Source organism: Amblyomma americanum, chromosome 6, assembly GCF_052857255.1.
Source record: "Amblyomma americanum isolate KBUSLIRL-KWMA chromosome 6, ASM5285725v1, whole genome shotgun sequence".
Taxonomy (NCBI): domain Eukaryota; kingdom Metazoa; phylum Arthropoda; class Arachnida; order Ixodida; family Ixodidae; genus Amblyomma; species Amblyomma americanum.
Window position 1 is genome coordinate 106,507,480 of NC_135502.1, and position 27,335 is coordinate 106,534,814.

Below are 27,335 nucleotides of genomic sequence, written 5' to 3' on the forward strand. Positions count from 1 at the left end.
AAACGTGGTCATGGCGCTCGATGTCAAAGGAGCCTTCGACAACGTAAGCCACGAGGCCATCATGGAAGGTCTCATCAACGCGAACTGCGGGAAGAGAACACACGATTACGTGAAGGACTTCCTTTCAAACAGAACGGCAACAGTAGGCCTAGGAGAACTAAGGAGCGATATCTTTGCAACGCCTAGCAGAGGTACGCCCCAAGGCTCCGTAATCTCGCCCGTATTATTCAACGTGGCGATGATTGGCCTAGCAAGAAAACTCGAGCAAATCCAGGGAGTCCGACACGCGATGTACGCGGACGACATCACGGTATGGGCTACCGGAGGGACCTTAGAAGAAAAGCAAGCCGCACTGCAAGAAGCGGCGAGCTGCGTAGAAGACTACGTGACAGCTAGAGGCCTCAACTGTTCTACCGAAAAGTCTGAACTCCTGAGAGTGGGCCGACACCAGACTAAGGCGAAACTGGAAGTCACTCTCGAAGGACAACTCATACCGGAATGCAAAATGATCCGCATCCTCGGCATGTGGCTGCAGGGTAGTAGGAAATGCGACCACACGATTTCCCTACTCAAGAAATCAACAGAAAGTGTCAGCAGAATGATAAGCAGAGTCTCTCAAAGAAGACATGGGATGAAAGAAGAAGACACCCTAAGATTGGTCAACAGCCTCATAGTAAGCAGAGTTACGTACTCGCTTCCCTTCCACGTAAGGACCAAAACGTCTAATGAAGAAATCGAAACCATTCTAAGGAAAGCATACAAGACAGCATTACACCTGTCAAGAAACACACCCAACGAAAAGCTCATGCAGCTTGGCGTCAACAACACCTTCCTAGAAATGGTGGAAGCGCAACGAAAATCGCAAATTAAAAGACTAGGAGGGACCTACACTGGAAGAGCACTGCTCGACAGAATAGGCTGCGAATACATCGACACAAAGCGGTACGAAGACATGCCTACCGAAATAAGGAAAACATTTTATGTCAGACCCATTCCAAAGAACATGGACCCCAGGCTCCACGAAGGCAGAAGGAAGGCCAGGGCAGAACACATTGAAAGAACACTAGCGGGGAAGGATAACACCTTCTACACGGACGCAAGCGCTATGGAAGTAGCGAGCGGCAGCAGCAAATACATAGGTACGGCAGTGGTAGTAAACAAAGATGGGGAACTAACCTCCGGGGCATCCACGGAAATCTGGAGTATAACAGACGCCGAGGAGTTAGCCGTAGCGCTGGCGGCAGCAAAAGGATATAGGGAGAACAAATCATTGAATATTCTCACGGACTCAAAAGAGACCTGTCGAAATTATACGAAGGGCAGAATTAGCAAAGCTGCTCTTAAGGTGCTCAGAGAGTGCAACCTCTCAGAGAGCATAACAGTCCAACATAATTTAATCTGGATACCTGCGCACGAGGGCATAAGGAGCAATGAGGCGGCGGATGGTCTAGCTCGAGCTTTTTGTTTCCGAGTCGGACAGCAGCAGGAGAGCCGTGGTCTGAGCGCCATGATCCTCGGGGACAGCTATTCAGAACTACTCCAACATCACAGGGGGTGAGATATAAATATCCGCCCCCGCATAAAGCACTAACAAAGGAGGAGGCAACAGATTGGCGTAGATTACAAACAGGTTCCTTCCCCAACCTCTTTATATACAACAAGATGTTCCCAACGCAATATAGGGGCACATGCTCGTGGTGCGGGGCCACACCCACACTATTTCACATAACATGGGAATGCGAACGAAACAACGCATTCCGAGAACACAAACCCCCGAGTGCGGAGCACTGGGAGAGCCGGCTCGTCAGCTGCGAGCTCGCTGTCCAAAAGAGGATGGTAGAGCACGCAAGGGATGCAGCCAAACTCAGTGGAGCCCTGCACTGAGGGACCACCCTTTGCTGAAGAACCCTTCCCTGCAGCGCAGCGTGAAGCCAGCGACACGCGAAGCAAGCAAGAAGACTTCTGATCACCTAAATACTTATGATTCAATAAAAGTTTTCCTATCCTATTAGGTGTATGGTTTGATGAAAATTTATGGTGAAGTTCACATATAAACAGGTTATGCAATTATCTTTCTAAATCCGTAGGCATTATTAAAATAATAGCCCACCTAATTCCTCTTTGACTCAAACAACAGTTGTACAATGCCCTTTTGTATTCAAAGCTCTGCTATGGGATTTTCGTATGGGGAACAACAACAACAACGAACTACAACAAGTTAATTCTTTTTCAAAAATGCATTCTTCGTATATACAGCAATTACCATGGTAGTTATGCAGATCTTGCAACCGTTCCATTATTCCAGCATTATTCTCTTCTTCGCGCAGACAAAATTTATTCTAAGAAGCTTCTGCTTACAATTAACAAACAGAAATTATTGTATAAAATATTCAATACAGATACATCTCCGCGCCTTCTACGGCGAAACATCCGACACAAGCCGAAAACAAGAACAAATTATGGAAAGCAGACATTTTTATATCAGTCAACTGAAATATTAAACAAGGTTGAGGAACTGTTAGACTTTGGCGCTCCATTGGGTACTTTCAAAAAAGAGTTAACCGCATTGCTACTAGCCGATGTTGTTTCCTTTTCTTGATCAATGTCATTCTGTTCCATTTCTGTTTGTTTGTATGTACGTACATTTGTTCACAAAATGAATACATACAGTGCAGTTGTGCTAAGTGTGCATTGTGGCTGTGTAGTCCGTATTACAAGTGTAATATGTTTGTACTTGTGTAAATTCTGTACTTTTGCCTTTTATATGTATTTTCTTCTCTTATCACTGTAGTCGAAACTGTTTACTGTAGGGGCTGGGACCTTTCGTCTGGTCATTGGTACCTTCAGTCCCAGTCTTTACTCGCTATGACGAGGAAATAAAGTTCATTCATTCATTCAAAACATCGCACACGCAATTTACACATTCGAAGTCTTGACCAACAGTACATGCAGGGCAAAGCGGTGTTGGGGATTGTCAGATTTTATACTGGGCATTTCATTTTATTGAGAATTGAGTAGAAGGTGTCAGGTGATCAGTGAAATGATATTCACAAACCCGCTCGAATGAGCTGTCCGACTGGTCATATAGCCTTGCACGAAGAGCGATACTTTGCCAACAGTCCAGCATTCGCTAAAAAATATTGCTGAATAGAGTAAAATTCCTCGCATACTAAGTAGGATACGCCCCACATTTTAGGGAATCCAGTGAATTCAAGGGCAGCCATGCCTTACCCAGACACGCGGCACGTGAAAATCGCAGGGTCACAAGTACGGAACGGGAGGAGGAGGGACTTTAATGGAACAGGACACACGGCGACGGCCAGGCAATAGTGGCTAGAATTCTCGATACATCGCTTCGACAGGGAATGAAGATGAGCCCAGGTGAACTACTCCGCGCCACCGCTGCTGCGCGGTCAGTGCGGCCATTATCTACATGCCGTAATGCGCTGTCAGCCACTGAAACTTCCCCAACTTTGTGGTGTAATCTAAACGTGTGGAGGCAGTTGGATGCACAGTCATTCCAAGTGGGAAGCAAATGCAGCTTACTATGCCTGTAAGCTGAACAGCCAGACAACTTTGAAGTTGTTCTTGCTAGTGGCTATTTATTAATAAAAATAACAATAGAACGCAAAGATGTTGCTAGCCGCGGCATCTGCCATCAAACCTGAAGCACCCGAGCTGCGGATAGTGGGAATAAAAGGACAGAGAGAGGGAAAGAAAGGAGGAGTGATAGTAAAAAAGGATAAGGTAGGGCGGCAATATACATCAATAGAGCGTAGTTAGTAAATGTGTAATCACAGAAGACAGTCATTTTACAGCAAGAGCTGTTATTGCCACCTTCCCGAGATTGCGGCGTGGTCGGTGTGTTGCTTCCGGGGAGAAGAGGAAAGCGCGAGAGAAGGCGCACGTGGGGAGAGGGAAGAGGTGACGGGATGAACGAGCTGCCCATTGGTCGGCGCCTGGAGCGTGCGAGCGCCGGCCTTTCCGAGTTTCGCTTCGCCACCGTCCAGTGGATAGTTTTAAGTGTGATGATGTGACGCGCTAGAAATAATAAAGAACTTCTCTAATAAACGACGAGTCAACAGCCGTGCTGCAGGCCTACCAACCTACTCATTGCACGAAGGAAGTGGTATGTCACTCGACCTCTTCGGTGACTATTAAACAGCGTGCGCCATACCATGAGTCGTGCCATGTCTTACACACAACCTCGCAGTACGCATGCTGCGTCCAATGCGTTCAACAGACATATAAGATTAACGCAGTTAATATCCCCTTTACAAGAATCTTTAGTGAGAAAGCTTGCGGCAAATACAGAAGTAATATCCACGTCAAGAAAATCATGTTTGCAGCGAGTATTCCAAAACAGAGGCCTAGATCACAGAATCCAACGCAGCAGTGCACACTTCACCGACCATAATGACGGACTAGTAATTCTTAAATTTGTCGAATAATCGAGTTAAGCGTGAAAATATCAGGAACAATATTGGACAACTGCAAACAATGGCCGCGAGCTAAGTCAAGCAAAGATGACGTAATAAGCATCAATAACCTTTGACTGTCGGTCCTGTCCCCTCAATCATCAGCTTTCGCTGAAACCCGAGTTCCTCCCCTTACAGTGACCGCAATGTGGATTGTGAATGTGAAAACGATAGCTTTATCAGGGAGTCTTCCCTATGCTGACGGCATCGTGATAATTCAATAGTGTGCCTGTCATAACCGAAAACTCTGTGACGCCACCAAATCGGGCTCACGTGGTCATCCTCTGACCAATTAGAATGCAGCACTGCCATAGTCACTGGGTGAGCAGAGTGCGCCATCTGTTGTCCCTTGATCTAAGTAGGTTTTCCTAGGCCTGGGCCTTAGAGAGTTGTGGGTTCGGAGGGTGGGGCAGAGTAGTGTTGTCCACAGTTTAAGGGGGGCGGGGAAGGGAGGAATGCATGCAGAGCTATCACGCCTCTATCTCGCGTAGTGGGGGAATAAATCGCAATGTTTCCTTTTCCATTTAAGGATTAGGCTGCGCCTAGGGGAGTCCTCGCGAATAGACGTCCTGCAAGCTGCGAGCACATTCCGAAGTTATCACTGGTGGCGCGCTCGCTGTCGAAGACTTTTGAATTTGGTCGCAAACTTATAGCATGCCCACTCACCGCTGTCAGTGAAAAGTGTCCACAAACAACACTTTACTTGGATTGCAAGGCTCTTTAGCGCGCAAAACTAGTAACAGAGTCACTTCTGCGTCTTTCAAAAGGCTCAAGCTACCCCAATGACAGACCTGAGTGCAATATGCAAAAGTCGAATTCTCTCACTCTTAAAAAATGGCGGTGGTATAGCTCTGGTTAAACTGGAGTGGCGCGATAGCTATAGCTGGCCGAGTGGAACTCGCTCAGTCGAATTGCAAAGTCAGTCTTTCGCCGCTGCGTTTCGCTGAGCGTTCCTTCATCTTCGACCCTGGACATGGATTCATGCTTGCCCCCTCTACACTCCTCCCCCACTCGGTTTCGCCGGCTCGCCGCGCCGCCGGCAGCTGCCACGGTGGCCACGGTGCGAAATGATAGCGTAATGTACGCGCGCGGAGCGCACACCAGCTGTGTGCTCTGACGTCACTCCACGCATGCGCACAACTGACGAGGCGGGCGGCGTCTGCTCCGCCGTCGGCGCAGCGGCGAGGCGAGCGGCGCGCACACCAGCTGCGGGCTATGACGTCATTTCGCGCATGCGGACAGCTGGAGGAGCGTTGGTGCCATGGCTCAGCGCGCAGCCAGACCTCGCGAAGTGGCTGGCGTAGTGTAGCTATCGCTACAAAAACCGCTACATCAAGCAAAACGATACGTTTCATGGTCACAGTAAGGCCCCGTTGTATTAGCGTCATTACTCTTCTGGATGCTTGTTTGAGAGCTAAGGAAAAAGTGTCAATATTGCGTCCGCGACAGTATCTGAAACGGCTACTGGAAGCGTCAAGGGTCAGGGTCTTCTGAACAACACAAAATATACCGTATTCTTAATGTTTGACCAAGCCGATACGGTGGCCTCCACAGTTTTCTTTCATTGAAGGCATGCGAATGTTGCTGAAGTATAGTTGGAAACCGAATTATCTATACCCTGTGCCTCTCGGTTTGTTAGCGCTTGTTCGGGGGAGTACAGTTTTCCCTTTTGGCAGACGATCAGACGTAGTTGTCTGGTGGCTTTTTTACACCATATCGCTTAAACCATCCAGTGAGAAAGGGACCTTCTAAACTTGAGACCTCGACTAAATTCACAGCTCCTCTTGCAGCCGAGTGATGCCAGCACAACACGACAGCGTCCTTTCAGACACAACCCACGCAAACCAAGCGGACGCGAACCGCCATTCGAACTCGCGACCTCAATTAAACATGTCAGCTCGCGTTCCATCCCACGGAGTCGGGTGTCGGCAGGGTATTCGCCCACGCACACATACACTCGTATACACAACAACCCCCTTTAACCAGCCCCAGCAGACACGGCGCGTCTCCTCAGGGCTGGAAGCAGCAGCCGCCGCGCATCCTTGGAAGGTCGCGCCTGGATCGGCTGGCTGCGCTCAGCGCGGAATGCGCGCAACGCAAACTCAGCACTGCTCTGCCTCGGGAGAGAGACGGCTGCCCGCTACGGCCGCCAGCATAGCCAGCGAGGCAAGGTCGGCCGCGAAGAGGGAGATGCGTCCCTCTCCCCTCCTATTTTAGCGCCCCGGGTGCAGCCCCGGCGCTGGGACCCGGAGCTCCAGTAGAAGATGGGCCCAGTGCGACTTCCTCCAGAGATTTACAGCCCACCACTCGGTCCTTTAGGAGGAGCGTTTACTTTTTCTTTTTTTTTCCCTCAGTATACCACGCGCACACACTCCTCTTCCCTCGCCACTCTTGGTTCCGCTCGAAGAAGCTGTGCGCGCTCGTTTTTTCCAATGAACACCAGGCCCCTGTTCTCTGCGCTCTCCAGGGCGTGACTCAGGCTCGCTGCGCTGACGTAACCCCGGCCGCCGGGACTCTCTTCGCCCGGAGTGTCGTGCATCCCGTCCTACTGTCGTGCTCCCCTCCAGCTGAGCACGATCGACGCGTGTCGTTCTCGGAATGCGTGACAGTGTTCCCAGGACCGGTGTGTGCGCGCAGCAAAGCGCTCTTGTGAGTGTCGCGAGTTGTGAAACGCTTAAGTAGTCTCTCTTTTCCCCGGCCCTCGGCTAGTCCCGTGCGCGCGAAAGCACGGCACGACGGCGTTTCTCGGAAGTGCACTGAAAAATTTGTTTTCCGTCGTTCCTTTCTTGTTCGTGTGCCGCTCATCCGTTAAGGAAATAGTCGCGATTCTGGAGGGGCGAGCAACAGATCACGGAAAGGCGACAGACCAGGACTTGTCACATGTCGCACGCCAGATGGTGCAGAAAGTGATCTGCATGACATGACAAGTGCGACGTTGTTTCTACATTACCTCGTTTTCTTTCTTTTGCTTTAACCTCCGCGCCATTGCTCTAAATATCACTTCTTGATATTTCGAGTTAAGTTGAAGGCTCTTCCTACGCACTGGCGTCGTCATTGGAGCGGAGAGTAATAGGAAAGTTTCAGGCTTGTTTAATTTCTTTTTGTTTCCTTCATGTAAACGCCAGCAGCGTAAAGTGCTAGGGGATTTGGACTATAAGCGCTGGGAAGCTGAAGATTATGGGGACTACTTCTAATAACGATGTGGGCCGTGAAAGAAAAAATGTATGCGAAATATGGCGCAATATTCGGTAAGCTGCCCAACGCTCGAGACTTCGGACACGTCCCAAGTGTAATCCCCGGTGCCTCTTTTTTTTCTCTCTCTCTGAAAGGCCTACAATTGTTTTGCTACTGCATTAAGTGCTGCTACCGCTTACAAAAACACGCCGGGAGCCATGCTTCAGGACCGGTAACAATGGTTTGACAAACCGCTTCCTTTAACAAAACCGTACTTTTCCAGCATTTTTGCAGGAACGCCGCAGCAGGGAATTTGTTCTCACCACCAGTGTGGTTTTTTGGCATGAATAATTCAATAATTACTATAATTTTTCGTGGAAGCCGCGTATCTGGGTGGAATTAGTAGACGCACGATGGCCAAGTCTCGGCAACTGAGAAAAGAAAAAATTATCGACAAACGAGTTACATTCGCTGCCTTTCGACTCAGCACGAACGAAAGCTTGCTGGTTAGTTGACTAGTATAATCTTTCCGAACGAATTTTGGTGGACTTCTTTTCCTCTACAAAAAGGAGGTATATTTTATGTGTGCAAAATTATTGGCCATCGTTGCATTTTTCACAGGTTTGGCTTCACTAGCGTCGATAATGCACGACGAAGCCGACATTCCTTACACTGGGAACTATGTTATGTTCCCGGGTTCGAACCCGACCACAGTGGCTGCGTTTTTATGGAGGAAAAACGCTAAGGCGCCCGTGTGCTGTGCGATGTCAGCGCATGTTAAAGACAACAGGTGGTCGAAATTATTCCGGAGTCCTCCACTACGGCACCTTCTCTTCCTTTCTTCTTTCACTCCCTCGTTTATCCCTTTCCTTACGGCGCGGTTCCCAACGCTGTATGAGACAGATACTGCGCCATTTCCTCCACCCCCAAAACAATTATTATTATTATTATTATTATTATTAACTATATTATGAGCTTGATTACGTGCCCAATTTCAGCCCAAGCAACAAGGTTACAATTCGTCTCATCTGAAAGCAATCTGTGTAACACGTTGTGTTTTTTTTTTTGTTTTACCGTAATGGTGTGCTAAATAAGATCCACAGAAATGCGTTGCCCCGTGCGCTCACGGTGTCAGACGATCATACTTCTTCGATGGGCAACTTCATTCAGACGCCGACAGCTCGGCCGAGCGCTCAGGACATGTTTACTCAACCAGACACAGTCGCGGACGATCACGGCTTTTCTCGTGTCGCCTTAACCGATAACCTAACGGATCCGTGCACGAGGCGAGGGCTGTCCCAAGAGCTGCGGTACTGCGTGCAATGCTCGTAAAGTACAATAGGCATTTGTCTCTACTGTCTGGAGCACAGTGCTCGCGGTGACATAAAAAAAGAAACTCAGACCAAGCGCATAGTAGAGCATTATTTTTATTTTATATAGTTTTTTTATTCTAAATTATTTATTATTATTTATTTATTTTATTTTATTATTCTATTAATATTTTATTATTTTATTATTCATTTTATGTTATTATGTAGTAATAGTATTATTTTTTATTTTATATAGTTTTGTTCCCCGCACATCACAGGATTGGAACCGCCTTCCCCGACTTATCGCCGCCACTGAAGATCATCATCGTTTTAAAGATGCAATAGCTAACATTGTATAATTAAGAGCCTAATCAACTTGTATATTTTTTTTTGCGTTGCTTGCTTTTGTTTAATGCGTTATCATTTTTATCACTCCCCTCTGTAATGCCAAACGGCCCTGAGGGTATTAATAAATGAAATGAAATAACTGCCCGGGACAAGCCTTGTAACGGCGTCGATCTCGGAGGAATTCAACGCAGGTTTATGCCGAAGTAAACGTTGTTAGCAAAGCGGCGGAATAGGAACCGCATACAATATTACCGCGTTTTTCTTTGCTCGTGGCGCAGAGGGACGGAAAAGGCGGCAAAATACACCTCAACTTGAAACAAGGTTCGGAGGAATCGGTTATAAATACGCGAATGTCATCTCGTAAACAAGATAGCCTGGTTGTTTTCGCGAACGAGAAGAAGAGGCCAGGGCGCTCGCACCTTTCCGAGCGGGTGTCGACAGAGGCCGAAACCACAACAAGAACAAAAAGAAGCGGCGGGGGCGGAATGGAAAGAGGGATGGAGGAGGAAGAGAGAGACAAGGCCTTCCTCCGGTCTGGAGGGGCTATTTTGGAGCAGCGTGAATAAACCTTAAAGGTTGGATTTATACGCGGGCTCCGTTTAGACGCCGCCGCCTTTGTTTAGACACAGAGCCGGTTCTCGATAGATTGAACGTCGCTCTGACGGGAAGGAGGAGCGGATAACTGGCTGCTCGTCGGAAGGGGCCGTCAATCAACTTCGCTAGCTACAACAGCTGCGCAAGTTGAGCCAGAATTGCTCTAAACTGCACAACAACTGTGCTGTAGATACTGTTGCGGGGGGCCTTCCCAATACAAGATAAACCGAACAGGAGTAGTAGCAGCGGCAAATACGAACGTTTGCGGGGCGCTTTTTAAGGTTGAGTTGCTAGAATAGTAGAAGAAAGGAACAAGAAAAAAAGTTATTCCGAACTGTCAAAACTGGCATTCAAAATGGCAACGAGTTTATAGACGAGACTATTTTAGCCTCGACACGCGGGTGCAGGTCCGCTCCTACTCCCGACACCAGGGCCAAACTGACAGTGCACGTAGAACTCAAGTTAGTGTCGACTTGCTTTTCATTTCTGTCTTCGATGAGCTTGGCTACGTAGAGTGTATTTGTGCGTGCTGTACAAAACTGCTAAGAATTTCCTTCTACCAGAGAGCACCCCAGTTATTGACGCACGTTAACTAGTGCGTATACACAGACACGGAGAGAGAGAGGACAGTTATTCGACTAGCATTGTTACTCGATGACGTGCTATCCGAGCGTAGTAGACCAGGACGCTGTGAACTGGAAACCGGCATTTACAAGCAGACTCTTGCTCTGGTGTACAGTTCGTTGCTATCATTTGGGTGCACTGCCGTCTATGGTAAATGCGTTCTTTTTAACCTCTTGTTGAAGATTGTATGCATCATAATGTACATTTATTGTCTTGACTAGATGGTGTAGCGACCTGCAAGAAGTATTCGGGTCTGCGAGCTGCGTACTTTGGGTCATTCGGGCGAAAGAATTGCTTTTTGATCACCAGTGGTTCGTCTTTGTTATCCAAGTGGTGAGCTTGCTGTTGCTCGCATTGAGCTCAATTCGTGTAGCGCAGTGCAAGCACGAGAGCGGCCAATTTATATTGCTGCTTCAGAGTGGCAAAGGGCAGTCGGCGTGGCAAAGGAGTGAGTGTGGGGTGTTTCTGCTGTTGGCATTTGCCTTAACTACCGGAAAATGGGCGCGACTTCATTACGTTATACGGCATCGTCAAGCAGTAATGAGCGCAGAGAGCATCCGAGTAAAATAGACTCGTCGTCTTCGTGCAAAAGTCGTGAATGCTAATATTTATGCAAGTCTAGAAAAATCAGTATAATAATATAATTGGGAAGCAACACCAAAAATAAATGAAGAATGGTTTTTTTGGCGGGCTAGTTGGTGCATCTCGTTCATGATTAAACTGCGCTAAAGAACGGCAACGTCAAGCAGTCATGAGCGCATAGAGCATCCGAGTAAAATATACTCGTCGTCTTCCTGCAAAACTCGGGAATGCTAATATTTATGCATGTCTAGAAAAATCAGTATAATAATAAAATTGGGAAACAACACCAAAAGTAAATGAAGAATGGTTTTTTTGGCGCTCTAGTTTGTGCATCTCGTTCATGATTAAACTGCGCTAAAGAACGGCAACGTCAAGCAGTCATGAGCGCAGAGAGCATCCGAGTAAAATATACTCGTCGTCTTCCTGCAAAACTCGGGAATGCTAATATTTATGCAAGTCTAGAAAAATCAGCATAATAATAAAATTGGGAAGCAACACCAAAAGTAAATGAAGAATGGTTTTTTGGCGGTCTAGCTGGTGCATCTCGTTCATTATTAAACTGCGCTAAAGAACCGGGACAGAGACAAGAAACACATTGCGTTCTGTGTGTGCACATGTTTATTGTCTCTGTCCCCGTTCTTTAGCGCAGTTTAATCATGAACCAAAAGTAAAAAAAATACATTTTCAGCTAATAATTATGTACGCACCGTTACAGGCCATTACTGGAAATACGCGATGAAAAAAAGAAAGAAAAGTTTCAGAGCTTTACAAACTACGCGCGAATTTGCGTCGTGAAGTAAAAATTGAGAAATCAACACCGTTTTTCGTGTTTATTTGGAACGAAGGAACCTGGTGTGGAAGTTATTGCAGTACATATCCTGTGCGCCGATGCGGTACATGCCATCGGTTTGGAGCACGGGATAAAAAATTAATTCTTCCAAAATAGTTAAACCAGAATGAGCGGTTAAAAAAGCTTGAAAAATTTCAAAACTATGATGACTTAAAACAACAACGGCAATATTTTGTCTTCAGTGCTGCAAAAGGCTTCTGCAGAGTTCAGGGTTTTTCGGAAGGAATTTCACTGACAACAAGCTGTGTCTGGGGCTTTCAAAGATCATTTGCTTGTACGTACGGCACATCTGCTTTTCTGTGAAAAACGGCAAAACCGTGAAGTTTGGCTTTCTAATGACATACTCTCAGCCATAGTTTTACGAACGTGTTTGGTATGCCGATTAGCTGTTGAAGTTTTAACCGTGAAGAACTGCTAAGCATGCGGGAACAAATTTGCGCGATATTTATCACGTATCAGCCTTTACTGACATGCATATGCACTTACAATAACGAACGCTATCGAGAACGGCAGCACTGCCTAGCTACGAACAGATCAGTTCTAGCAGGAAGTAAGTTGGTGCGCGATTGCACACGTATTGCCAATGTTTGCAAATGACCAGATGTACCTGAACTGGGAAGCACTCGCGAAAGAAAAATCAAATATATGTACGTGTAAACCAAGACAAGAAACAAAATTCATGTTAAAACGACGCAATTGAGAATCAGCTTCTGTTACTGTCGGCGAAAAATAACAAAAAAATAAACATTGCAGATATATCCTGGAGGCATTGCAAGCTTCGTAGTTTCTTTGTTAAGTTTTTCGCCAGCTTGAGTTGGTCATGCTTTTCTAATATTTATGCAGCTGAATATTGTCACAGTTGCCCTATTGGTACGGTACATAACACATTTCCAACATTTCAGCATGCAACATATTAAAATAATCATGCCATGAACAATTTAATGTGTTTAGATCCTGGAAACCTTCCCGAGACTGCTTTTCGTAAGTCTCGTTCGTATGATCGACTTCCGGCTGACCATCGTCTGTTCACTAGTGAGCTATAATAAGTGCGGGACCGTGATTGGCTAGTACTTTAACCGGTCATGATCGGCATCGAGACGGTAACTCATATTCCTGTCACATTCGTACTCTGAGATGGCTGTTCTCCTTCGGGTCTTCGGGGTGCTCAACCGCGATCGAAGTCGAAGGAGGTGTGCCACTGCCACTCGGCAAACTTGATCGCTGCCGAGAAATTCCATTAGTTCACGCCAAGCTGTTGTGGCGCCACCGGTCACTGCCGCTAATTTTGCATGCATGCAAAGTATCAGTTATTAATTTTAATCTAAAATGAGGTTAAAAATGAAATGTTTATTCACTAGAGTAATATTAAATGTTCTTCGGACAAGTGTTAGTAGCACCCATGCACTTTTGGGATAGCAGGTGTCGAGTGTACTTGTACCACTGACGCCAATGATATTATGTCTACTGCAGGGTTCTGAGGCTTTCCTGTCTTTTGTTTTTCTGCAACGTAAGTTGTATGTTTCAAAATTATATAATTAAAAAAATGTTATCAATTAAACTACTCCGATATTATTATTCAGTGCGTAGATGCTAGCGCTTTATGTCCGAGAGACCATTCTGTTGCTGCTCGAAGGCCTTCGAAATCTCTACAGAGTTCCGTACGGCTCCATTGGAGCTGCCCGTATAGCAGTATTCGATGGACCGTCGAAACGATAAACTATCGGCTCGAATGACTTCGAAAAACCCGTGTGACGCAGGTATAATCCACCAACCAATCATGAATCGACGTGACGTCTGACTTTCATACCAAAATCTGAGTGAGTCTGATCACTGACACCGCTTTATAATTAATAGTCATGGAACGATATCCAACACAATGATCATCTTAGTGGTCATCTATTGCTGCGACATCAACTGTGCGCGATTGAAATGCGAAAAATTATTTTTATTTGCTCCTCTTGGTACTCTCGTTAGTTTAATGCACTTTTCCTACCATCAGTTCTACAATAACTCTATTAACGGCGCCTGACTAAAGCTTCAACTCAATCTGAATAAAGCTCTCACAACCAGAGGGAGAGATGGCAGCTTGTAACTGTTCAAACTAAGAATGTTGCTGGCTTTATGGCTGTAGAAAGTTGAAATTTAAAGATTAGAGCTCCTAATGCCTTATACCAAAAATTTACAGGCTGAAATATCATGCCCTTGTCCGCGATATTTGACATCACTGGTTTTATCCGTAGTATACATGTATCTGTGCTGATATCTGAGAGCAGACCATGTTTTTTTTTTGTGCAGCAGGTGTCAGGTGAAAAAAAAACTTCGCCTGTGCGTCCGCGTTTCTCTTTTTTTTTGTAAATGAAAAAAAAAAACGAAGTGCAGATGAAAAGGCAAAAATTAAGTTTTAAATTGTGAATATCTTTTGTTAAGCCTGTTGCATTGGGCAGTATGCAGACACGATTCCTCCAATCCCATGTGATGCAAATGGCAACAGCAGTAAAAGCTCTGCATAAGGATGCAAACGTATGCGTGTTTCCCCTTACATATATAGTGTGCGACCGTGAATGCTAAGTAATTAAAAAAAAAGACTTTTCGAGATAAAGTAACAGTTTGTTCGCAATAATTGAGGCGGCTGTGGTAGAAGACACGAAACAGGCGATATGCGTTACTTACTAAAACTTTTTAATCGTAAGAGTTAGGAGTTGGACTGTAATGAGCAAGCTCTTGACGGCCATCAGCGCATCCAGTATCGGTTACTATAGATGCGGAAAAACTTACCTGCCTTCCACGCTACGGCGCTAGGAACTTTGGCTCTGCGGTCACATGAAGCGCAGGTGGGCGTGGCAACGTCGGCACCCTGGCTGGCCTTCGAGCGCAAGCTTCATGCGCGCGGGAAGCCGTAGGTACCGTTCTTTTTTTGGACTTAAAGTTTGTTATTGGAGGCGTCCATGGCCTGGTACAATTTGATAGTCGAAACCAAATGAATAGGTATTATAATTACATTAACAACATGTTTATTTAATTATTCGAGTAATTGCCGCATCTCACCTGTTTCATGACATTTGCCTTTGTCGAAATGATGATCGCAAAGGGGCAAACATTTTATATCAAAAACCCATTATTGAAACTCTTCCCGTGAACAAAGTGTATAGAACGCCATCGGTAAACTGTAGGGTAAAAAACGTCGTTTCAGGGCAGCTGGCAGAAAATTCTGCTCGCACCAGTCAATGCAGGCGGGTTTTCGATGAAATAAATAACGCTATTCGGCGTGATTGCAACAGAACCTGAAGATTGTAGCCAATTAACGGAAACGAGGGTAACGTTTGATTACCGATCACGTACGAGCCACTGTGCCAGCGTGTTTTTAGACGCCGACTCCGTCAGTACAGTGTATCTCAGACCACTGCGAAATAAAATTGTAATCGCGATCTCAAGCGATAAGCAGCAGGATTGCTTGGGCGCAAAAAGTGGTAACCGTATACTGCACTAACATCCAGTTGGACAACATCGCCAGATTCTAAGGTTTTTGTGCATCTGCTTGGTTTAGCAAACGGGTGACGTCGGCAAACTACAGAGGTTGACGTTGAGGTTGTTGCAGCTACTGGTGGAGTTAGCCTTGCAGACCCTGCCGGCAATTGCCCTACAGTAGCGACACTTAAATGCTGAATATTGTCCACAAAGCTGGCACATACCTGATATATAACTGATCATCATAACTCTAAACACAATAAACTATAACAGTTAATGGTGAACTCCTGCTATCACCATCTGGAGTCCAAATCCGAGTCCCGCAGGAACTCTAAAAAAAAGGCGTGAAGCCTCCGTTCTACACGACTGATTTCCGCCCGGGTATAGACAATGTACTGAAGGCAACTGTGAGAGACTCTTGTCTTCTTGAGGAAAGCGAACAACGCACACCTTTCCGCGTTGTACACTGGACAGCACATAAGAAAATGTTCTATATCACCGCACACACCACGTGTGAAACACATTCGGCAAATTACAAACTTGGCCTGGAAACGCTGGGTTGCAGCGAACGGTGTCAAGCGCGCTGTATGGACGTACCGTTGTATTGCCCATGTATTCAAACAACCCTGACAGGCGCAGAAGGAAGCACAGTCATGAGGTATCATCGCAGACGTGCGCACACACAGCGCATGCAGCAGGGTGAACAGAGTGCATACTGGCAATGCACATCGTCGTCGACATGCGCGCTCAGTGCCGCCGTGTTCGGCAAGGACACCAGCGCTGTTTACTTACTTGTTGTGCGACGAGAACATGCCGCCTCCGGAGCTGAACACTTGTATCCGCCGTCCTATCGTTTTCGAGAACTCGCTCGTTCGCTGTTCGAAGATGCTTCCCTGCGCAAGAAAGCACATGGTGTCGGAACAGAGTTCCCAAGCCTGCTAGAGGCAGCCCAGACAAGCGTGGCTAAAGGGCGTTGCAGATCGGTGTTTTTCAAAACGCGACGCTGAAATGCATTAGACACTGAAAAGTACTACTGGAAGTATTAAGATCAGTCCACTGCTACAATATAAAAAAAAACCCCACTTAGATGACCTTAAGAGTATGAGGCAATAGCGTTAAAGGGTCCCTTCGGTCTTCTGGGGGTCCCCTGGCCCACTCTTTCGCAGACATCGACACGCTTGTTGCAATCACTGTTTTATTACACATCATCGTCCATGTTAAATGTTGAGGCTAATCAGTGACCCTAATTAACTAAGTGTTGCTCTAATTTAATTCACCTACCATGCGTGAGGTGCTCGTACAAGGCCCCCATTTATCCCACTGAACGAACTTTTCCTCAGTGATGTACAGGTGGCGTGCCCAGCTCCCAACCCGAAGGACAGCGGTTCGATTCCGCTCGACCACTTTTTTTCTTTCCAGCGGAACTGCTTTTCTACGTCACTACACTCTCGACCAATCAGGATTTTCCAGTCACAACGACGTCGACGGCGAACGCTATCACGTTAATAATAAATCAATTGAAATGCAAGGAAATAAACTTAATGGCTGTCAGTGAGAATATATAGACGCCCCTAAAAACGCTGGGCAGTCTGTCCCGCGCGACCTTCTTCCTCGTAAACAGGACATCACTGTACACAATGGTGCAGTGGAGATTGAGAGTGGAGGAGACGTGCTTTCCTGCTTACAACGCGAACAAGCGCCGCTGTTAACTTCGGTAGGCTGACCTGTTAAAATGCGCTGTATACTTAAGCCTCGCCCTACTTTATGAGCAGTTTGGTGCGCAGAAAGGATGGCTTCAATGTTTTAGAGCGAGGACAGCGTCTGTGAAAAAAATACTGCCGCTGCTCGCTTGCCGCCCATGTCTGCTCGGGTACGGTGATTGGTGCATGTCTCGGCGTTGTGTACTATGGTTCCGTATAGGACAGCCAAAGAGAAAGTACTTTCGCTTCTCATGTTGCTTGCTTTCTCAAACATTTCCTGGCTGTGTTTGCTCACTTTCCGCTACGCAGAACCTATGCTATGCAGACCGAACTGCCACCTGAACAAACTTCAAGGAAGCTGTGCACACCGCTATTTGCGCATACATATGTCGGCACGGGAGCGAAGACCGACAAATATTTGTGCGGGAATACAAAAGCAATTCAAAAAAAGGAAAGAGAGCTATCCGCTTTTGATGCTAAGTCCAGCCGTCCATGGTCTGGAACAACACGGGTCAGTGGAATCGAAAGGACCTGAGGTCTTACTTCACTGGTTTACTCAGCATATACAAACAGTAGACTGGAGATGTCGGAGCTTACCGTTGAAACTTTGCTAACGGTAGTTAGAAACTTTATAATGAAGCAGGCAGTTAGCCACGTGTATTGCGAACCATTTTCAAACTTTGGGATTGGCAATATCATACGTGGCACATCACACGATACTCAGACTTTAAATTCCGCGCTAAGCCCCAGGCAGTACAACTGATAATCCCGCGTTCAGCCCTTCAAAAAATAAAAAGAAATCCAACTCACGTGATTAAAACTGCAACCCCAAACTTAAAAAGGAACGTTAAGCATGCAAAGCTCTCTGCTGAATCTTGGAGGTGCATGGCGGCTGCACTAATCATGACCTACTTTTTTCCTATTCTTTCTTGGCTCGATTACGTCGCCGAGTCTCTTGAAATTTTCTGAGGATTCGTGTTCTTATCTGTACCTGACTTTTCGTGAACAGGTATTCTTGATGTGGCTTGTGTTGCCCCTGCGCGCCTGCTAATGTAGGATACACTAATCTTTCAAGCACAGCTTTCATGGTTCATCCTTTATGTATGCACAGCTCAGTTTTTGTTTAGACAGGACGGAGGCTTTGTAACCACATAGAGTTATTGCAGTGCATTGCATTAATTTTTCTTTTGATCTATCCCGCAACGCGAAACCGGAATGAACCTCACGCGTGCACATAATATTTGTTGACCTCGGACAGTAAAAGTCAGTCTCCGCTCTCGAATGAAAAAACGCAGTTCTCACATGGTAAAATCGATGCATAGGAATGCGCCGCATGCTTTAAGGCAGCTAAAATACAATGGTTTTATGGTTTTATGGGGTTTAACGTCCCGAAGCGACTCAGGTTAGGGACGCCGTGGTTGAGGGCTAAGGTTTATTTCGACCGCCTGGGGTTCTTTTACGAGCTCTGACATCCCACACTACGCGAGCTTCAAGCTTTTGGCATTTCGCCTCCATCGAGATGCGACCGCCGCGCCCGGTATCGAACCCGCATCTTTCGAATCAGCAGCCGAGCACTATAACCACTGAGACACCGTGGACGGCAAGTTAACGAATCGACGCGCTTCCTCTAGCGTGACGATGCCGTAGAGTTAGGACCATTTCATGGTATAACAAACGTTTTACGAATTACCCACCAAAACGCTAAGGCGCCCGTGTGCTGTACGATGTCAGTGCACGTTAAAGATCCCCAGGGGGTCGAAATTATTCCGGAGCCCTCCACTACGGCACCTCTTTCTTCCTTTCTTCTTTCACTTCCTCCTTTATCCCTTCCCTTACGGCGCGGTTCAGGTGTCCGCCGATATGTGAGACATGCTGCGCCATTTCCTTTCCCCAAAAAGCCAATTATTATTATTATTACTTCATAATTAGTACACGACTACTATATTCCAGTCTTGTTGAAGCTCATCCCCAGCCAGTCGCACGTTACAGGTGAGCACTAAACGAGCCACAAATGACGAATCGGGAAACTGAGAAAATTGACAAAACACAAGGGAATTAAACACAGCTGTTTGTTGCTGCGCCTTTGCCCATTTTCTTTCCTTTGTCGCGGCTAGAATGTAAAATAGTTTATAGAATTTGCAGTCGAGACAATATAAAAATAAATTAAGACGGCTTGATGTTTTTCTTGGCCTAATAAGAACCTAAGCATGCTTCGCTAATGAGACATATTCCATCTTGCAGTGATGCAGGGTCGCTTTTTTTCTTTCGATTTTGTCGTTGTGTTCGCGAAGCTGGCAAGCACGCGGCGGTGGTGACCTCGTTAGCGCAACAACATCTCGTTATAGCCCAAGCAAGTAAATTGTGTCTGCGTTTTGAAGACTCGCAAACCGGGCCTAATATGTCGCAGAGATTAGCAGACCGCTCTTTTTCAGCTTCTATGCAGCGACCCCGTTGTACTTTGTGGCATTGTTTACTACTTTTAATAGCGGCTCTAGTTGCCCGTAACCAGTTTGAGTGCAGCTCACCTACGAACACAGTGAGTTGAATGAATTGCGTTTATATAAAACAGAAAAATAGAAAATCTTCTGACACCAGAAACTCGCTGCCACCTGCTGAAAGTAGGAGAGTTAAAGGATATGAGTGCCAAGATAGAAAGAAAAGACGTGCGCTAATATGCCCCGGGCCGATCCCGGAGGGAGCGCAATAGCGGGCCGACCCGTGCAAGAGTGCTTCAAGCCAAACACTCCGCCATATTTCAAAAATAAGTTTAATATCTTGGGTTAAAGGACCCGCAGGAGATATTAAATCAGGTATAAGGTATCAGGCATTCTGCCATATTCTCAGGTACCAGGCATTCTCAGGTATCAAGCATTCTCCCATAACCTTTCCCTGGTTTTTCTATGGTTCGCGATAACACCGAGATGCAGTTTTTTTACAGCTACATAGCAAGAAACCCGTGCTTTCCTGAATGAACGGCGTGTTGCACTGCGCTTATATGCTGCCTTCTAATAAATGGCCCTAAAGTACAAAATAAACTGAAGGAAAACAAAACTTTAGTTTTAAAGAAAGAGCTATCAATGTCGCTGTTTGCGAACGTCACACAATCCTTTCGGACAAACGCATTCGTCAAGAAAGAGGCGGAACCCACCTGCATTAGCACCTCCATCGTGAAAGGCAGTGGCAGCTGGATGTAAACAGATGATCCAAGCGGAGCTCAGGGAGACGCCCCTTCTCACGGCTGCTCGGGCCTCTGGGTGGCCCGTCAGACGGCAACAAAAAAAAAACACTTCCTTCAAGAGCACTGACCACAGCACAGAGGCGGCAAAAAGACCTCCACTCTTCTTTTTCTTCCCCCTGTTGCTCTTGCTCGCGGCACCACAAAGATTCGGAAGTTTGTTTCTCTCGGTGCGGTGCTCGTTGGCGGTTATCCTCGGTGAACGCTGGGCTCAGATGTCGAATGCATCTACGGAGTTTGTTGAGTAGTGTTGCTGGACCAAATGGTTGTCCCCGGTGGTCAAAGTACAGCGGTGTGGAGAGGAGGTCAACGATGGGGCGTCCCGGAGGAGCCGCGTTGTTTTGGAAAAAGGGGCCCTCTTTTTTCTCGGCCAGCGGCGTCTCTCGGAAGATGAGGAAGCTCGAATGCCAGGGAGAGGAAGAGAGAGAGAGAAAGAAAAGACGAGAGTGGAGAGGAGGGCGAGCGCTCAAGGCGCGCTTGGCTGCATCACGAGCGGGAGGAGGGTGGGTGAGTCGGTGGCTAACGGGAAGGAACAAACATGGCGGCGGCTGTTGCGGCGGAGGCTGTAGCAGCTGATATGACTTCTGGCGTTATACTTTCTTTGTGCTTCTGTGTTTTGCACCAATCCTCCTCTTTTTTCGTCGTCGTACCTCGGTTTCGGTCTGGACGGGCTCCAGGTTGCTTTAAAAAGCGACCTCCCTTGAGAAGCTCGCGTTCGGTTCATTCCTGGACCGACGGGGGCCCACAAGGGAGGGGAACTCCGGCCAGCGGGGGAGGATGCAGACGCGGCCCGCGTGGGAGCTCGCTTCGGTGGAGACGTAACAGCTCGCGGGTCTGAGCTCACGGGAACAACATTGCTCTTTTGGTGCAAGCGCAGGTAGACTGGTGGGCACCCGCCGGGCTGTGACACGATCAAGGTCGGGAAACAATAGACGAAGAATATGGACCGCATTAATTTGGAAACAGACGCACAAGCAAGTCTCGTCTTCTGGGTCTTATTGCTGTCGTCATCTTCCCGGCTTCGGTGAATCCCCTTCTTCAAGAGAGATTATGAAAACCGAGCGGCTAAGGCTTTAGAGCTGTGTTCCGTTTTGTGTACCCTACAGCCTCTAAGCGTGAGGTTTTCTGAAATGCCAAGCGCTCTCTAACGGGCGTGCGATGTCAGTGCACGTTAAAGCCCCGGGTGGTCGAAATTATTCCGGAGCCCTCCACTCCGGCACCTCTTCTTCCTTTCTTCTTTCACTCCCTCCTTTATCCCTTCCTTGACGGCGCGGTTCAGATGTCCAACGATATATGAGACAGATACTGCGCCATTTCCTTTCCCCCCAAAACCAATTATTATTATTATTATTATTATTATTATTATTATTATTATTATTATTATTATTATTATTATTATTATTATTATTATTATTAACGGGCATTTCGCTATGATGAAGCTCAACCACCCGATGGCCCACTCTTAACTGATTTAGAGAACACAGCTCGTATGCATAAATGACGAAGAGAATGAAGGAACGCTACCCCCCACGTTGACTTAGACGACGACATGTGCAAGCGTTGTTTCCAGTCCAAAAGGTCGACTGGCACGCAAATATAGAATGAAAAGAAAACACAGACGCGCCGATCCATTTCTGTAGTCGTAATCTAAATATACCGCCAGGCGTTTCGTCAAAGCGACGCGGGTGCGAGTGACCGTGACAAGGTTATCTGGAAGCGACGCCGAGCGAGGCATGCCAACGGGCCGCAGACACCGCCAGTTATTTCGAAAGGAAAAACAACGCGTCGTTTCGGTATTGCTCAAAAGCGATAGGCCGAAGCAATGACAACAGACGCTGGACCAGCGGCGGCAACTCTTGTTTCTGCCGCGCTTTCCTGCGAATTTTTGTTTCCGTCAAGCGGAGACGCCGCTGTCACCACGGCGGTCCTCCCTACAGTCCTCCCACCTCAGCTTGGGACGCGGTAGATGGAACAAGGCCAAGGTCTCCGCTCTCGTGTCGGCGTCAGCTAATTGCGTACAGCGCAGGGAAAAACCACGGTCATGGCTGAGCCAATCAGGACGTGACGAGTAGCGCTTCCAACGTCGTATCACGCCGCCCGTCACTCCTGGCCTCGGTTGATGTCACAGGATGCTTGAACGCGTCCCGATGTCGGTAGCCTTCAAGTGTATTGCGCCCAGTTTACCGCAGCACTGCTTTAAACCTACATAGTAACGACACAACATCCTCCCACGGATAAAGCCAGTGTGCCAAGTTCGTGGCACGAGCTTTCCGTCGCTAGTGCACGGAACTAGCCGGGTTAGCGTGGCATAAATTTGCGGTGCTGAGTGAAAAGCCGGGCGGGGAGGAAGCGGTGCCGACGTTGGCGCTCCTTCTTTATGGGCTCAGCTGGGACAGCCCAGTCCCACGGGCAGGCCTGTCCCACCGTCGTAACCCTGTCCCGAACCTTCCGGTTAGGCTTAGGGCATTTCGGTAAGAGAAAAGCGAGCCTGGCGCGGAAAGTAACTGTCGTATTTTTGTACCGCGATCACTGCCACTACCGCTCTTTGTTTGTTTATTTGTTTGCCTGTGTCGTGCTTTTCCTTCGCGCTGGAACGAGGACTGTGAAGAAATATTTATTAGCAAGCCAATGTTAGCAATGCGGCAGCATATTCCGTTTAGGATTTTCTTAGAGTATCTTCACGGCGGCAGTAATGCACTGCTCTTTCTGTAGGAGTCTACAGAGCCATTCATACCGAAAAGACTTGAATGAAGCGTCTCGAACGAATTGGTTGCTCATAAATGATCGAACACGGCGAAAAAAAACATGCAGTGATTAAAGAACGGTGGACAAGGTTTGTATTTCCTTCGTCCACTGTATGTTCCAGTGTTCGCACAACAACAGACTTGCTTGTTGTGTTTCGGACATAGCGGTGTACACAGAAAGCACTATGCATTTCAAATCCGGACCTGAGGCTGCCTGTACGTTGTAGCCAGTGGACGCCGTCTTCAGCAGTGAGATCGTAGTGGTGCATTAATCAAATCTGCATTTCTTAGGAAGAACGGAATGTCGCCCTTAAATATACGAACAGCAAATCAGAACTCCATAAAAACGCAGCCGCCGCGGTCAGGTTCGAACCCGGGAACTCCGGATCAGTAGTTTTTATGGAGGAAAAGCGCTAAGGCGCCCGTGTGCTGTGCGATGTCAGTGCACGTTAAAGATCCCCAGGTGCTCGAAATTATTCCGGAGCCCTCCACTACGGCACTTCTTTCTTCCTTTCTTCTTTCACTCCCTCCTTTATCCCTTCCTCTACGGCGCGGTTCAGGTGTCCAACGATATATGAAACAGATACTGCGCCATTTCCTTTCCCCTAAAACCAATTATTATTATTATTATTATTATTATTATTATTATTATTATTATTATTAGCGCTAACGTAGAGGCTATGTCATAAATAGGAATACAAATCCAACGTGAGTTGATGGATGAGAAGAATTGTCCAACAACACGTTATGCTAAAGAGAAATTTTCCAAGAAGCGAAATTGTGGAAGTGGAAAAAACTACCTGACAGATCAATATAGAAAGTTTAAATGCAGGAGAAAGCGAAATGGAAAAAAGCAGATCCTAATTGCCCCAAAGCTTCGGCATTTAAAAATGCGGAATTACAAAACGCACTACAGTGTTCCTTTTCGGCGAAGGTAATTTTGAGATTCACAGCGCATGTCAAGCACAGGAGCTGGTTTGAGCAAATCCAGCAATACTGGAAAACTGCCCACTAGGGCCACCTGACGCTTCTCAAACACTCTGCCGGCGTGGTTCTATGGGAGTCCGTCTTTGTTGAGGTATGAGGCAAGAATTGTCACTTTTTATTTGTGAGATGCCAATAATTTTTTTTCTGGAAGCCCCAGCTTGTACTGTGCACTACATTAAGATTATTTGTTGGTTCTTTCGGTGCAAGGTCTGCTTCGCAGCAGGAGCTCCGCGATCGACTGTCTCCAGAGTAAATGGCTGTAGTTTCGTCATCGTAGTATGTCGTCGCAACCCGGAGCTTTCTGATGATGCAAGCTACGAAACTCAGCTACGAAAACTGCCCACTTTTCGTGATCACTTCGCGGAGGTCAATAGAAAGTGGCGCCACCTATGAGCGGGGCAGCTAGTCATCGACGGCGCCCTGCAACCATGGCGGAAAAAAAAAAACAAGCTCAGGAGGGAGCGTCCGGCGACAGCCTTGAAGCCTAGTCATAAAAACTAAATAGGAGAGAGAGTCTGTGCCCCCGTGGTGACCCCACGTGGTAGCGTGTGGTAATATCTATACCCGCCGCGCGCGCGCATGTGCAGACCAGCCCGGCAAACTGACTGTAGATCAACCTACTTGTTCGCGCCATGGGCCGCACAGACGCACGCAATAACACATACGAACACCAAAACAATAGGGACTAACAGAGAGAGCGAAAAATGAGGGAGGGAGGGATCAGCTTCCCGAGCGCTTGACTTTCGAAGGATGGCCGTTTGGCGTCGCGCTCCCTCCTGAGATTTTTCCCTCCATGCCTGAAACTTTTGGTTCTTTCCGTATATCCCGGTTTGGAGCAGTTATGGATAGTTCATGAGAATACCACATGTGGCGTGGCAATCTGCTAAGCTCCGAATTTCGGTCCAATCACTGCTCCGCATTATGACACACGCGATTTTTAGGGAGTTCGGCTGCTGGTATAATCCAACAGTGGTGGTGGCAACTGAAGGCAGTGTGTTTACCTGCTGCTTGAAGACAATACGTTAAGGTGCGTTATGTATACCGAAAAGTCCATGTGGTCCGGATAAAGTGTAGGGCAGTAGACGCCTGCTAGAATGTGATACCTGCAATAATATTGTCCATGTGGGCCCTAGGAATATGTGCGGTTATGCGGGCAGGGAGTGACGTGCAGTGCAATGGTCGATAGAAATTCTTCGGAAATGTACCCGTCTTATTTTGTTTAACAGCCCGACTGCACTGTAGGTCATTAAATTATTTTTCACGTTAGAGATTTAGCTTATTGGTCGACCACACAGTTCGTAAAGCTTTGCACTATCTTCACTACCAGACGATTTGAGGACGTACCACTCTCGTTAGGTAAAAAAGATATTCGCTTTTATAGCTGAATCTCTGCAAAAGCGCTGGGTACTTGGACTTCTGATATGCCGCGCAACAAATACGGAACTAATTATGGGTATGAAAAGCCAGAAAACAAATTATCACTTTCGCTTAGTAAAGTGTGTGAGAATAATATTGTTCTTGAACTCATCACGCATAAACCAAAGCAATATTTTTTTCTCATGACTGAACAGGGTTCTCGCTTTTTTTTTTGTTCTCACACGCACACCTGGGCAGCAATGAATGGTGTTGTTGCTAGCAATTTGTTTTCTTCCTGTCTGCTGCTGCGCAGTTTACGTGCCATAACACTAAATAATTGTCTATTGCACCTGTATTCTACGAACTCTCTATTACCACATGTTCTAAGCCACTGTATTGCCGTCAGTAGTTAAGGTCAGGTGCCCGTGGCGTTGTCAAGCTGTCAGAAGGCAGCTTTTATTAGGCACCCTGCCATCAAGTACTGCATGGCGGCGAAATAAACGTTATAATTATTATTGTAATTAAGTTACACATACCACAGTAACGAAGCCGCTGATTTTAGTGATGACAGCAGAGAGGGCGTTCAGCGAGAAAAAAAAAACAGCACGCCGGCTCACTTTTTGTGGCGCTGTGATGTTTGAAAAGACTCACTGTTTCGATACCGGCCTCATCCAGAACGGTGGAAGCAAGCTGCTAAAATTTGGTTACGGAGACTTTTGCGCACCTTAATCGACGCCTAGCGGTTAAATTTAAACTGCAAGCCTTTATAACAGTATGCCTTAGTTCCTGAATGAGTAGCTTTAATGCGTAAAATAATCTTAACGATTCAAAACCACAAGAGCTAGATTGAAACGGACCCTTTGCTTGTACGTATTCCCAACTCATTAAATTATGACATGATCTTTTCGGTTTGTTTATCATACACTAATAGCGGATGATAGCCGTTCGTTGTACCACACTGGCAGAACAAGACGATTCTCAATTTTTTTTTTAAATTAACTTATGTGTTCAGGAGACGTTGGCCTGTTTTTTGGAGCTGGCTTCTGCTCTCGTTACCGTATATAGAGTAATTTGGAATCTAATATTTATCAAATTAAAGCACCTAACGAGCCGCGCGCTTGCATGTTCCCTCTCTAGCTGATGCGGAAGTCAACAAAGATGGAGCCGGGGTCCAGTGTCCTGGCTTCCACAAGTGGACTCGCCTTCTTTACGGCTCTGACAGAGAAGGCCCCACTCGTCGGAACGCTGGCACCGAAGGACGATCCGCGTTAGTTTAGTCTTGATCCCAGAGAGCCCCCACCGCTTCCCAGCGCCTCTTCGCTTCTTCTTCAGGCGAGTCAAGCTGTCAAAGCGTTGGCACGGGCTCTACCTTTGTCTAGCCATAGTCCTAGCGCCGGTTTTGCTATCCGCTGACAGATCCTCGTGCAGCGCCTCTGCGCGGTAGCGGCTTCTAGAAAAGACCGTGGGAAAACACCGGGCCTGCTTCGCAGCCAAAACTAGCCTATGCAGCGGCAATGTCAATAATGGGGGGAAGGGGGGGTGCAGGAGACCTAATAAAAGATTCGTCTTCGCACTCTCACCAGAGAGGTCTGCCAAACACGTAGACGCATCAGCTTTTCTTCGAATCGAGTAAAATGAAATCAAATCAGGGGAGACCTGGTGAGTATCATTTGAAACTACAGCTTTTCAGGGATTGAATAAGGACGACAAACATTCTCATTTGGCCCTTATTTTGTATATTATATATATCTATTGCTAACGTGCCCTCCAAATCTCATGCAAAAGGACTGTTTGGTCACTTTAAACAAGCACTAATACAAGAAGGAATTGGTGCGATAGAGCTTAGCCGAACTAAACCTAACTGGTCGACACAGCTGTTCAATGCTGA

The 27,335-nt window shown here is 46.9% G+C and overlaps 1 protein-coding gene across 1 annotated transcript in view; it reads right to left on the reverse strand.

Moving 5' to 3' along the window:
• Window positions 1-21,099, reverse strand: part of tmod (tropomodulin) — a 143,356-nt gene extending 122,257 nt beyond the window's left edge. The window contains exons 1-2 of the mRNA XM_077627715.1: window positions 20,274-21,099; window positions 16,218-16,318 (exon numbers count right to left, since the gene is read on the reverse strand). Coding sequence (XP_077483841.1) covers window positions 16,218-16,318; window positions 20,274-20,291 — 119 coding nt within the window. The 5' untranslated portion in view covers window positions 20,292-21,099. The remainder of the gene's footprint in view (window positions 1-16,217; window positions 16,319-20,273) is intronic.
• Window positions 21,100-27,335: the final 6,236 nt, after the last annotated feature.